This window comes from Aythya fuligula, chromosome 19, assembly GCF_009819795.1.
Source record: "Aythya fuligula isolate bAytFul2 chromosome 19, bAytFul2.pri, whole genome shotgun sequence".
NCBI lineage: Eukaryota > Metazoa > Chordata > Aves > Anseriformes > Anatidae > Aythya > Aythya fuligula.
Genome location: NC_045577.1, coordinates 8,456,612 through 8,470,893, shown reverse-complemented (window position 1 = coordinate 8,470,893; position 14,282 = coordinate 8,456,612). Strand labels below are relative to the sequence as shown.

The window sequence follows — 14,282 nt, the reverse complement described above, 5'->3', positions numbered from 1 at the left end:
CGCAAAGCTCTGTTCTGATTTCTTATCATTCCTCTAATATATAGTCAGGGGAAAAAAAGTATTTCACGATTCCCAGATACTGGCTCACAACCAGGAAAATATTAGGTTATAAACCCAAAGCATATTATGGTATTTGTAGATGATGTCAAGCTGAAAGTATTTCACCTTTTAAGTGAAGCTACTTTACAGGGCATTCACTCCATGAGAGCACTTTGCAAAGAAGACTTGGGGGGATAGGTGAGAGAACACAGACAAAGGTGAATTTTTAACCTTAACCTGTTGTGTTATGATCCTTAGTTCATCACTTAGTAAGTGTCCAATTAATTTTCTTTTCAGATTACAGTTAACATTTGTTACTATTTTTTTCCACCAATGTGCAAAAGAGCAAACTGCTGAGAGATTGTATTTCTAACGTGCTTGAGTAGAACTGGGAAGAGTTTGCTACCCTGCAGATTGGCCTACATGCTTCATACGTAGTTTGCTGGCTATGGCTGTTGGAACCCAAGAGTCCAGACAAAGCTATGCAACCTAACAAATGACCCGTGGCCCTAACACCTCCAGTGGTTCTGGATCTGTCTTGCTTGCAAAATGTCATGCAAACCTCAAAAGGTTCAGAAGGCACCGTCTGAGTCTGTGTGTACTTATCTGAACTGCACCAACCTCCCTCAGGCTGAAAACCTGATCTGGTCATCTTTACAACAGCAAGGATTCTTACAAGTTTTCCAGATGATTCTCCACCCTGTCTAGACCTCCCTAGGCTGGGGATGAAGTCCAGCCTTAGCCATGTTCAGTCTTTGTGAAAGGCCGAGCCACTTTTTTCCTTATCCAAGCTCACACTGAGCAAAACAAAAAAAAGATGTGGCAAATATAAAGCCCAGAAGAGGACAGCAAATATGGTGTTTATTATTCTAAAGCATACTAAACATACATTCTAAAGCTATGAAGGCTGAACTACAACTTTTCTGTATTCAGAAATACATTACCCCAAACCCCGACGTTAACACCTCTTTATAGTCACCTATCTCTGTAGCCAAGAGGCTCCATGGTCAGACCAAGCAGTTGGAGCTGGCTGCCCTACTTCTGTTAGTCAGCATTTTATTATGAAATCCAGCTCTGCAGCTGCTCTGGAAGAAGTGTGAGCAAACTTCCCTTCCCAGGAGCCGGCACTGACACACATCCAGACAAAATCTCCTGCTGAGCAGGACTGGAAGTGAAGCCACTTCCACTCTGCCTTGCCTCCAGCCCCATCTCCACAGGCTCCTGCTGGGAGCACCCGAAACAGAAGGAGCTGTGAATGCCCACTGGTGAGCTTTCTCCATGGCAACATCTTTTGGCAAAAACAAAGAAATATATTAACCCTAGTGTCAACCAACCCCCATGCTGCTGTGATTTCTCTCTGTAGTACCGCAACCCTCTACTCCTGCCCCAGCCCCACAGCAGCTCTGGTTGCTGTTGGGAAACACCATCCCTGCTGTTCCTACTGGAGTGAAATAAGGCAGGAATAGATCTGATTCACCCCTAAATGAGTATTTTCATAGCTTCCCTTGGTATCGCCATGGGAGGGAGCAGAGAACAAGGGAAGAACTCCAGAGCACCGAGAAGAACCTTCTGCAAGAGGGCTGGGGCTTGCCCAAAGCCCTGATGAGTTCTTCTGTCACTTCGTTAAGCTAATTGTCAACATCATGCCTGAGCAAAACAATTTAAATTCAGCTCCTACAGTGTATTGACAGAATTCATTGACCAAAGAGAGAAAAAAAAGACATTAGCCAACAGTTTGAAGTTGACTTGCAGTGGAAAAAAAGTAAAAATAAATAAATAATGGCCATAATTTCCTGTCATAATAGCCCTCCCAGACCTGTGCTTGGTCTGTAAGAATTCATCTTTAATCTTTTTTACTCTCTTCTATAAATCCAATATGTACTTAATCAAAAATATGAAATATGTCCTGTGGTGCAGATCTAAAGGCTGGGATAGAGATTGTCTGGGTGAGGGAGTTTATCTTTTCTGTAAAACTGCAATTGATTTAGATTCTTGACAGCTGTGAAAAATATAAATTTTCAACAAAGGCAAAAATAAAATCTCCCTCTCCAGCTGCCTCAGGGCTGTCCAATGCCAGAACTGTTTAGCCAGCCTTTATTATGAAGGCACATCCTGCTGGGGAATTTCACCAGTACTCCCAACATTTGAAAACAAACTCTGGAAGGGTCTTGTGGGGTGAGACCCCCACAGCACAATGCACCAAGGTGCTCTCTGGGTGTGAGTGGCTCCAGCTGGGTAGAGCCCAAGCTGTGGAGGAATCAGAGTATATATCAGATCAAGGGGAGATAAGGACACTAGGAACATGGGGAGCTCAGTAGCTGCACACTTGGAGGTCTGTATACAGCTGATGAGGCTTGTGGAGAACTAGTGTGAGAGCCAGCTCAGTGTTGTGAAAAGGACATGCATGCTCTGAATGTGGCACAGTAGGCATGATGTTGCAGTGTGAGTAATGTTGTTCACTCTTTTGTGTCTATCTAAATTTGCTGTTCAATTCTTTACACTAACCGTATATTTATGCATGCACCTGTGACTCCACTGTGTGCATGTGTTCACATGTGCCCAGGTGCAAAGGGGAAGTCTTTTCTCTCTTGCTGTCTGTGCCTGTGTCCTTGCAAGACATACAAAGTGGTCCTTCCTCTCCCTTCAACAATGGTAATATTAAAGCTGGAGCACTGGGTCATGTTTGGACACCGTACTTGAAGGAAACATGAGACAACTGGGAAAAGCAAAGGAGAACAGACAGGGAGGTCAAGAAGAACTGAGCTACAAGGAAAAGTTGACTGGATTAGGGCTATTTGGCCTCAAGGAAAAAAGCCTGGAGTGAGGAAGGTGATGATCTCACAAAAGCTGGTGAAAGGGGAGGAGAATGGTCTGCTCTCTGTATTGGTGTGAAGCGGGACTTGAAGTCATGAACTTAAATTGCCAAAAAAATCAATTCAGATTAGATGTGAGTTAAGTCCTTGCAGCTGTAAGGATAACGAGTGCTGAAATTGATTGCTGGGGCAGTCATATCATCAGAGGTTATAAAGAGACATTTAGGCCAATATATGTGAGGGATGGCATAGACCTCATTGGTCCAGTGTTGTTTTGAGAGCTGGATTAGGTGGTTTCTTGAGTCTTCTCAGTTTTATTTTCCTGTAATTCCGTGGTTATTGCAACAAAAGACTCCAGGCAGATGAGAATGAAGACTCTATGGTGCATCAGAAGCTGGTGATCTCATCTTCCCTGTGCTATAGTCACTGATAAAGTTCCTCCTGCCAAAGCCTTTTCTCTCCTCATTGTCACTAAATTATTAGTGTACCATACCCAAGATTTATTTTCCTGCTATTAGTTTTACAAAGCAGTCTCCTGTTCTCATGGTAGGTAATATATACAAACAGTTTTAAATAAAAGGCTTGGAAAAGTTGAGGTCAATAAGCTAAATAAAGAAAATATGAAGCATATAATAAATCCAAAGGTACATCTAACAGAGCTAAAAATATAATGCTTATGATTAATTCAATATACTATAAATCCTCACAAATTTACTATTTGCTTATCTACACATCCCATAATTCACACAACAAAAAAAAAAATCACCATTGGCTTTCTTTGCACATATTTAACAACCATGCGTTTTTTATTTTTTTTTTCAGAATTATCACATTCCAGGATTTCTTTTTTTTGACACATTAGACTTATGCATATTCATTAGCGGACTGTGCAGTTCAGATCAAACTAGGCTTGCCTGAGTATATGAGCAGAGTGTATTTCTGACAGATACTTCAAAGCTGTCTACAGGATCAGAGCACACCCCACAGATATCTCCCCCTTCCCAGCATTGGGTGTTTTCCATTTTCTTTGTCCAGGTATTAGTTTGCAAATATTGGTGCAACTTAGTGCAATTTTAGGGTGTTTCAGAAGTTAGTGGGTTTGTATTTTACATTTACCCTGCGTAATAACATACTGAGAGTGCTCCAGGTACATTCTGTTTGATGCTTGATTCAAATGCATTACAAGGTTTGAAATGCACCAAAACCACGGTGAATATTGGTCTTTCCACTGGTTATGCTCAATTTTGTGTGTAGGTTTTTAACTCAAAAAATCATATGTATAATTATTTCATACTGTGCATTTTCAGATCATTTAGTGTGCTGAAGTGGAATGATTCTGCCCAGACCAATATTCACCGTGGTTTTGGTTTAGGATGTTGGTCTTTGTCCCATGATTCCTCATCCTTGGGGTCCCAGATTAAGGATGAGATCAGGCCTTGCTGTGCAGTTCCTCTGAGCAGGCAATGCACTTGATTGTGCAAAGACATCCAATAGAGGATCCCATGAACTGCTGGTGAATCTTCCTCTTGCTGTTCTGAGGAAGTCAAGACAAATGTAGAAACTCTTTTCTTTTCCCCTTGCAGGTGGCATCGTGCTGAATCCTTCCTTCTATGGGATTCCTGGCCACACTCACACGATGATCCATGAAATCGGGCACAGCCTGGGGCTCTACCATGTCTTCCGGGGGATCTCAGAGATCCTCTCCTGCAGCGATCCATGCATGGAAACGGAGCCCTCCTTTGAGACTGGAGACCTCTGCAGTGACACCAACCCCGCTCCTAAGCACAAGCTGTGCGGGGATCCGGGACCTGGCAACGATACGTGTGGTTTTCACAGCTTCCTAAACACGCCCTTCAGTAATTTCATGAGCTATGCAGGTACGTGGGCTTCCTCAGTTTGCTGCTGGTGTCTGTGGTTGGGTGGGAACTGAGAACATCAATATCAGCTCTGATTTCTGCAGTGCATTTCGTATAAGATTTTTTGCTGACATGTGTGTCCATTGGTATAGGACTGGTCTTGATGGGGACCAAATGTGATGGCCTCAGGAAATCCTTCCAGTTCTGTCGTTTTTCTTCTCTGAGTTTTCCCCAACTTTACATAGTTTCATGTGATTATCAGGTAGAAGGCTTGGGGGAGGACAGAAATGAGGCAAGCATTAAAAAAGAGCTCTTGAAGGCTTTACAGCAAATTTGACACCCTATTTTCCTGGAACCTTGACGCCTGATCTGAATCTTTGCACAACTCAAATTCAGAGGTTGTTTATCCTCTCCTCAGGAGACAGTACGTGTCAGATGAATATTGATACCACCAAGACTGTGGGAATGATATCTAATGAGACGCTGCTCGTGCCTCTGTGCATTCTGTCCGTTCAAATACCATGTTTGTTGTTTGATTCAGATGCACTGCAGTTGAGCTGCCATCACTCACACCTGAGTTTCCTCATCAGGGTGTGAATACTGGGACAGCACCTGGATTGGGATTACTCTGCTGGTCAAAGCCTACCAGCACGGTGTGCTGATTTGTTCTAGAAGTGCAAACAGCTCTGTGCCAGTGTGGTAAAACCAACGCTTAAAGGGGAAAAAGCTTTTTAAGCAACCCCCTGATTTTGTAGCTACAGTTTTGCAGGCTTCTGTTGGCACAGCTCTGTTGCTTGGGGACGCTAGTTTGTAGCACTTACAGAACCATAGAATCACAGAATATCCCGAGTTGGAAGGGACCACTTCTACTATGAAAACATAATACAAAGAGCGCATGAGCTCCTGTGACCCCTGCCCATCAGACAAGGGCAGGGTGGGCTCCTTGCTCCTCCCCAGGAAGTTCAGGGGGAGCTGAAAGATCCCCTGTTATTTCTCAGAAGGAACAGGGAATACCTGGGCTTGTGTTTTTTATCTCAGGTCGCAGGGTCTAGCTGTGCTGAAGGTCTGTGACACTGAGCTGACAGCATCCACAGCATTTTAACGGGGACCAATACAATCATAGCCACTGAAGGGCACCTTAATACTACAGGCAGAAACACAGATTGCCCACTCAAAAGGTCACAAGAGTGCTTATTCTGTAATAAAACTGTAGGGAAGCAAAATGTTTAATGTCATCTGAGGCACAGATTGAAATGATTTATAACATAAATGCTTTCATGCCCTTCATGGCACTAGCTAAACGTGATGTTTAGTTTTCTTTTTATTTTTCTGTTCGTTTAGAAGGTGTTTTCAGGGGGAAGCATGCAAGCACTGAGTCAGCTCCTAAACGTGTTATGCACTTCTGTGCATGTGGCAGGGCAGAAAGTCTCATGCCTGCTAACAGTCTGCTGGTCATTTCACACAAATAACTCGGTGCCACTTGAGATTTACAGTATCCCTCCACCAAGTCTGCCTGTGTGTATGTGAAAAGGGGTGGTGCGTGCATGTCTCAGAACCCTGAGGTCTCGTCTTGCAAAGAGAAGTTGCCTTGCCAATTGTCTCGAGAGTTGAGATGGAGAGGCAGAGCACAGAGATGCATATCTGCTATTGGGAGCTAAGTATGTGCTGGTGTGCTGAGCAGAAACCTTTTTTTTTCTTGAAAAATTAAGTGAAGCGACATGATAGGTATCTCTAGAGCTCATGCATGAATCTGTTTGCTTTTCTGTTGTTGCCAGTGGAATAAAAATCATATCAGGATATCAAATCGCTGTAGAAATACCTTTGAAACATCTAGGTTGAGGTCATGCAGCTCTAAACATCACCTTTCTTGCCTTCCTCTTTTGCTGCTCGTATACAACTTGATCCCATTGTTCCTGCCTATCCAACATCCATCTGTCCAGTCACCCCCAACTTGGTAGCAAAGCACCGACTTAAAGGGTAACTTCTCTTTCCCCAAAATAGCAAGTGAGAATATCTAGGAGATCAAGAAGTGTGAGAAAAGCTTTTTATTATTTTTACAAGTCCACCTAGCTGTGGTGTTCCCAAATAAAAGGAAGGCTAGTCTTTTAGACCACTCTGTATGAAAACAGCAGGAATTCTGCTTCTGAATTCTGGTGGAATAATCATCCCAGCAAAGTGTGTTGAATTTCTCTAATTATAATTTCATTTGAGGGTCTCGAACCTTCCTTGAAATCGAGTGGTAAGTGAAACATCTCTCCCCCTCACCCCCTCCTGCCCCCAGCCTGTGCCGATGTTTAAGCAGATTGAGAATGCAGGTCATCTTTCTCCCGTGCCATTGTCTCACTGCTTTGTCCTATATATATTTTATTGTTCCTTTATGATGGCTATTAAGGGCCTTTGTCTCCTTCTGGGCTTCCGTGAAGAATATTTATGGCTTTTACGGCATGCTTAGGGATAGGCCATTGACAATTATTGAGGAAATCCAGAGATGTCATATTAAAGCGGCTTTTTGCAAAACCACGGCGTTTTGTGGATACTTTTGTGCTGGTGGTGCTGTGCATGTTTGACGAGGGAAGGTTCACCTCTCGGTGAAATTAGGTGAGAGACAGGGGAGCCTATAAGCTGGTGTGTCCTTACCCCTTCAGTGGCAGCAGGACTGCATTTGGGGCTGGCATTTGAGCAGGATCCCAAGCGAAGCCGACTCCTTTTACTTGTGGCTCAGGGAAGATGTGGTAAGCTTTTAAATTAGCCAGCAGATTCACACTTCTCTCTAGAACAAATTCATATTTTTTGAGTTTCACAGGGTATGGACTTGAAGACATCAGAGCATCTAGCAGTGGTATTACATCAAACCGCCGACTTACATGCAGGCAGGCAGCTCTTCGAACAGCCTTCGGTGACCTGCGTCTTCCCAGAAGAGCGTAGTACTTGACCTGTGCAAAACTGTCATTGTTGATTGTGTCGCGGCAGCGTGCAGCGGTCCCATCTGGGACTGAGATTTACTGGGCTGGGAATTCTGCAGGCATACGTGGAGAAACACTGTGTTTTCAAGAGCTGTTCATCTGATGGGAAGAGTACCAGAAAAATGGTTAAAGCACTAGCATCAAGTTCTTCAGCGTAGCTTTGCTGGGTGACTTTGCATAACATATTTATTCCTTCTGTGATTTGCACAATGGAGAACTGGTAATTTTCTACTTCTCCAGGGCATTGCAGTTGTAAAATCGTGTGATGTTCAGATAGTACTAGATGTGTTTTTGTTGCCAAACCATGTTTGAGAAAAACAGATGAAGTAAGAAATGAGAAATGGATATTTATGGGAAATTCTGCAGCAACTTATTTCTCCATTTTGAATGAATAAGAAATCTGAAATATCAAAAATGTTTTTGCAGTTTTCAGAAATGGATTAAAATCATAATGGTGATGGAAGTTATTCAACTGCAACAAAATTTTCCCTTGTTAATCAGTGATTATAAATTATTTTCTTAAACTGATCTTTGAGAACATTTTTATTTGTTCATTAGAAACTTTGAGAACTTTTAAAAGTTAGTTAACTATTTTTTTTTTTAAATTCTGGATTCTTTCAGTTAAGAAAACTGCAAAAGTCCATTGCACACAGTTTGTATGAGCCCCAGTTTATTTGGTTTATCCTAGCACTAGCTGTCCTTTATCCTTTTATCCACTCAGAGATGTTCTTTTACATGTGAAATCCTTCTAAATCCAGAGACCCACTGGTAGCCCCAGCCCTGACCAGAAGGTGCTGCATGGAGGCTTTGAGTTTCATCACCTCCAGGTGTCTGTCCTCTCTTGGGATGATCTCTAGGTGCTTCATGTGTGTTCCGAACCAGAGGGAGGCAACGTTTATTGGTTTATTTTTTTTTCCTTTTTAACTTCTCTTTCCCTTCACCTGCCTCCCCAAGTGATGACCGTGCTAATTTGTTCACAGGCCATTAACTTTTGAAAGCTGCAAGGCCCCATCCTGCCGTCTGCGAGAAGCTCCCATTCACCAGGCTGTAATTCTCTCTCTCTCTTGCTCCCACTGTGACTCCTGTGCGGTTGATACGGTTTCTGTTTTAATTCCAGATGATGACTGTACCGACTCCTTCACGCCCAACCAAGTGGCCAGGATGCACTGCTACTTGGACCTCGTCTACCAAAGCTGGCAGCCTGCGAAGAAGCCGGCTCCTATTGCAATTGCCCCCCAGATTGTGGCTCGGACCTCCGCCTCTGTCACCCTGGAGTGGTTTCCTCCCATCGATGGACACTTCTTTGAAAGGTGATCACACGCTGCTCTGTACTCCTGCACTCCACTGAAGGGGAAGGGGAGGCAGGGGAGCAGCCTGGGGCCCCACTCCTACAGAGCAGCTTTAACATGTGCTACACTCAGCCTGGGTTAAGGCTCTTTCTTAAATTGGTTCATATTGAGGAGGTTATTGATCTGTTTTCTGCTCTGCCTTTCTCAGCCTGTAGCACTCTGTTGAGAGCCATTGATTTGCCATGTAAAAGGCAAATCTTTTTCCATATGTTATGGGAGGAATTTTCAATCAGCAATTCTGGCCTTGCGATTCCTGCAGTTACTGCTGCTCATGAGTACCTGTGGGCTTCAGCTCTGTCTGCATGATCCCCCTTCTCCTCTCGCACGTTTCCTTTCCAAGGACAAGGGGAATCTTGTTTCTACTGTCGTGACAGCACAGAGCTCGTGGGCAGTGGAGTTTCCCAAGGGCAGGAGGTGCAGGACCTGGGAGAGGACAAACGCTGCTTCCTTCCCTGAGCTGCAGGTCTGAGAAGGGAATTGAGCAAGGCACAATCAAATCCTTAAAGCCCTGAATATCCTACAAGTGTCATTGTGCTGCACCATGAGCAGAGTGTGTATGTCACAGCATATGTATGTGCACATGTTCATGGCTCGCAGCTCCATTGTACCAATACAGAGGAATTAAAATGAATGCATGGCTGTGGGCAAGAGGTGCACCACACAACAGTTCACAGCCAAAGCCACCCTGCCTCAGGCATAACCTGAGCAACTGGGCAGTCTTCAAAACACAAGGGTGTCCAGCACAGAGCTGGATGTGCTGTAGGAACAGCCCTTCCTAAATAATCAACCATCTTGCATTGCCATTAACTCACCTTGGGTGTTTGCCTTTCCTCTCCACATCTTGCTCTGTTATTTTACAGAGAACAAACTTTGAGTGTCCTTCAGGACTGTAGCAGTGCATGCTGCAGGAGGCCAAATTTACAAGCATATTAGCACCCAAACAGCTGTCTCAGCACTGCTGCTTTGTTCGGAGAGAGCACCTTGAAAGCCACTACCTTAAGCATGGGTGAAACTCCTTCCAGCCCTGATAGGACAACGTGGCCATTTCGGTGTCCAGCCTGCACTTTATGGGAGTAGGCAGATAGCTGTCATTTTCTGCTCAGAGGAGATTTTCCACTTTTATGGCAGATGAATATGGGGGGTGGGGGAATCAAATTATATTAGGAGTTGATAAAGACGGGGCTTGTGCTCTGAACAGTATTTGGTTTAATTGCAGTTTTGCATCTGAATCCTTTTATTCCCTATGTGGTGAAAAGGACTTATGTGAAGTTCTGAAAATTAATTCAGAATTTTTTGGCCCATAATCATTTTTAGGTAAATTAAGTTTCTCCAATTTAATTTAGATTTCAGAAGATACTGACTGTGCGTTAAATAAATACCATCTGCCTCTTAAAGCACACTGATGCAGAGTTAATTGTTATGTAACCAAATATGTCTTTATTACATATTTCTTATAACTCAATCAATATGTTCTTAATAACCCCGAGTTAGTTGCTTCTTAAATGACATACAGTGGATAGCCTGCTAAATCTAAAATTTCATAACAGAGTTATATGTTAAGTAGTGATTTTCTAGAAAAAATATCCTTTGGGTTTTCAAATCCGTGTGCTGTTTTACTGAACAGATTTAAAGAGACAGTTCCAAATACTTTGCATCCAATTCCTTGTTAAAATGGGATTCTGAGTACTAACAGATAGAGAAATGTTGCTGTGACCACTGTAAAATGTCACTGAAATCTATAAATTGCCCTGTCTAAAACAAGCCCAAACTTCTGATGTATTAATCAAAACACGTGTGATGGGAGTGTTGTAGTGACTAACGCAGCCCATGTGCTGAACTCCCAGTACCCGCGTGTCCGGCAGTGCGGGGATAGATACGTGCCTGTATCAATTCGCAAAATTGGGTCACTGTGCAAGACAAGTAGGAGGTAAAATTGGCCAAGTATAATCTTATCTGTGTGTGGGAATACTGTAAATCTTCGCAGATATTTTTACACAAAGTGCACACCATGGCCCAAATTTTACTTGCCTCACTTGAATGAATAAACTCATTCACTTCAATGGGACTATTCATGTATAAAACAGAAGACTGATACTCAACTGCTGAGTGCCTTGGGCCTGGTTTCTAATGCTCGGAGGCCCCTTCCATGCTGTTTTGACAGCGTAAAAGGGCCTTAAAAGGCTGAATGGCTCTGGCTACATTAGCAAGCATTGTGGCCCAATATAAGTAGATCTCTAGCGCAAAACAGTCGTTAATGAAGACCTGACGTCAACCCAGTAGGGGCTTCAGGGGTGTTTGCCTCAGCCTAGCTTGAGCCTGGTCCTGTGGCTGGGATGCCATGGGTTGGAGCACATCAGGTGTGGTCTGGGGACACGTCTTCCACTGCGGCTCCCGGCAGAACAGGGTCCAGCTTCCGAGCTGTGGGACTGCTCCGAGCGCTGCAGGTGGGGAAGATGAAGAGTTTCACTTCAAAAGCCCTCTCCCGATCCAAACTACAAGGCTACTGGAGGTGCACTCTGTGCAATTGAAGTCCCTTTTGTTCTCTGGAGCTGTGCATAGGCAGTGACCTCTGCTTAATGAAAGTCAGGAAGGAAAAACTTAGCCTTGTGCTTAAAAATGTAACCCTGGGCTGGCTGTACATGTGGGTGAGGTCCCGACAGCTCTGTGGCTGCAGGGGGATGAAGCAAGGGGGTAAAGGACCCCATGCCTCTTCCCTACTTAGATGCAAGTGTCACACTGCCACAATATTTGGTGCTTTTCTTTTAAGGCCTCAGTTCTAGAAATTACATGATGTCCCTGAATATTGTGGTTGGATGTGGTGATCTTGAAGGTCTTTTCCAACCTAGGTGTTTCTATGATTCTGTGATTATGTGGCTTTGGGGACAGAGAATACTGCTAAGTCACAGTTCTTGTGGGTCTAGGGGTGCCCATCCTGTATCCTCATGCCTTGGCTGTGCACAGAAGTAAAATCTCCCTGGCAGACTCTCCTTACCTAGTTCATGTATACAGCTGATGGGTGCTGTATTGCTCCAGAGAGTCATTTACCTGCATATAAATTTGCCAGCATGTGTTTGACCCTAAATTCCAGCAGCTGGTTGAACTTCTACACATCTTTAGTAATAAAATACATCAAACCCAAGCATTTATTCTTATTGTTGCTACCTATGGGATTGGAATAGTTGCCATTCCCCATACAACCACACACCAAAAAAAAAAAAAAAAAAGCATGAAAATGTCACATACGCATATAATAATATGTGATAATGAAATAATAATAGAGCCAACAAAACAAGTGAAAACAAGTGAGAAGAAGAAAACTCTATTCATTTCCTGACTGCATGTATTAGATGCGTTCATCTGCTGTCGCTAAGCATCCATTCATGCGCCTCCTGTTTGATATGCGTAGGCGGGATGTAAACAGTTATTGTAATAGGGCTCTGCAGCAGATTCTGCTTGGACAGAAAACTTTGAATGCATCTGCTCTTCCAAGTTTTCATTGAGGTGACTGTATTAATTTCCATGAATCTGATGCTATCTCATTCTTAGCAAGCAAATATTTTGGCCAGTATGTTTCCCAGATCTAGATGGCTGGGCTTGATAATTGCTTGCTTAAATCTTGCTGGAAAGTTTCAGTGCCTTGAGGGGGGGGGGAGGGCACTGATACTGAATTCCAAGCAAGCAGGTATAATTTAGTCCAAAAACAGGCATTGGTTACTGAAAGGAATGACAGATTTTTACTGGTTTGGGGTTGCCCACTAAACTGATGCCAGCCCTGATGAGAATTGCTTGTTTTTCACTAGTAATCTTTGTGTTTTGAATCCACCTCCCTGGAATATCATGCTGTAGGAATTAATTCCTCCTGTGCTCTGAACTTCAGAAGCTGGAATTTCCCCAGTACTTGGTTTATTAGAAAACAGCAAAGTCTAGATTTTCCATTACCCTGCAATTTGGGAAATCATGTGTACCGGTGTATAAGGTGTCAGATATGCTATCATTCCTAATTAACAGCGTTCTGAACCATTTTATGCTCATTTTGTCTTGCTGTCAGTGGCTACATAAGGTGTAAGGATCTGGCTTAGCTTTTCATAAGCCTGTAAATACAATTCCATAATTAGTTTTGACATCCATGGCTGTTTGCAGGATTTGTGTGCAAGAGTCTGCAGACCAAAATCTTTAACCCAGGAGTCATCCCCTGTGTAACTCCTTTCAGCCAGTGGAGTTACATCAGGGTTGAGTTTGGCTCCCAAACTGGAAAAGTAAAAAGAGAAAGTTTGCTCATAGCCTTTCCCACATGATGCTCCTTGTGATTTCTCTTACCTCCAAGTCCTTGCTGGTAAAAGGAAATGTTTGTCCATAAGCCTACAGTTTTTTCCACCATGGCAGCCTGTGATGAAATTGTATAGCTGCTAATTTGAGTAAAAAGCAGTCCTAATTGTGGAAACTTGGCTTTCAAAGCCCTGTCCTCATCCAGGACCAAGCACTAATGCAGGAGTCTCTTTGTAGAGAAACTGAAATATTATTATTGCAGGGATTTCTATCCTTACTGTTGGTGGATGTGTCTGAAAAACAACTGCACGATAATAATCCTACATTTTGATTTCTTGGTCCCATTTTTTCCAGATTCTTGATTTTCTTTTTTTTTTGATATACTATTTAGGCATGCTGAATTAAACACTTAAACCACTGCTAAATGGATAGTTAAGAGGTGAAATAGGGAGGTGGCATCATACCAATAATACAGGTGGGTGAAGTGAGACAGAGAGCAGAGAAGTTACTCACGGCATGCCCAGGTTTGTTCATTATGACTGGTACAGATCATACAAGGAAGATCTTTGCTTCCCTTTCCTCTGTTCTACCCCATTGCCACACTTCATCCCGTCAGATGTTTTCAGCAGGTGCATCCCTCTCTGCGACGTCTGCTGGTTCAATCATTTACTGTCTCTTTGCAGGGGTGGCGGCGGGCCATACTGAAATGGATACGAGTTTTACCACTGATTTCATTCCAAGTCCCCCCTGTCGACAATCCCTGCTTCCGCCTAATTAAGCCAACTGAACGTTGACTTTCAAATAGATCCCTGTCAACAAATAGGAGATGCTAAGCCATAGAGCAGCTGAGCATGTGTCGTCTGTAGCACCAAAGGGAAACAAGGATGCACAGCCTGGGAGGGCTGGGGGGGTAACTTTGCTGTCCTCTTCTGCCTGAGGATCAGAGTGCCCTTTGCAAAGCTGTGCTGAAATAAATCACAATGGGAGATGATTGAA

General features: G+C 43.4%; 1 protein-coding gene across 1 annotated transcript in view; it reads left to right on the top strand.

The window, feature by feature from the left end:
- The window catches only part of PAPPA (pappalysin 1), a 181,060-nt gene that overhangs the window by 52,639 nt on the left and 114,139 nt on the right, over window positions 1–14,282 (top strand). Inside the window, exons 4-5 of the mRNA XM_032200161.1 lie at window positions 4,436–4,729; window positions 8,789–8,981. Of these exons, the coding sequence (XP_032056052.1) occupies window positions 4,436–4,729; window positions 8,789–8,981 (487 nt within the window). The remainder of the gene's footprint in view (window positions 1–4,435; window positions 4,730–8,788; window positions 8,982–14,282) is intronic.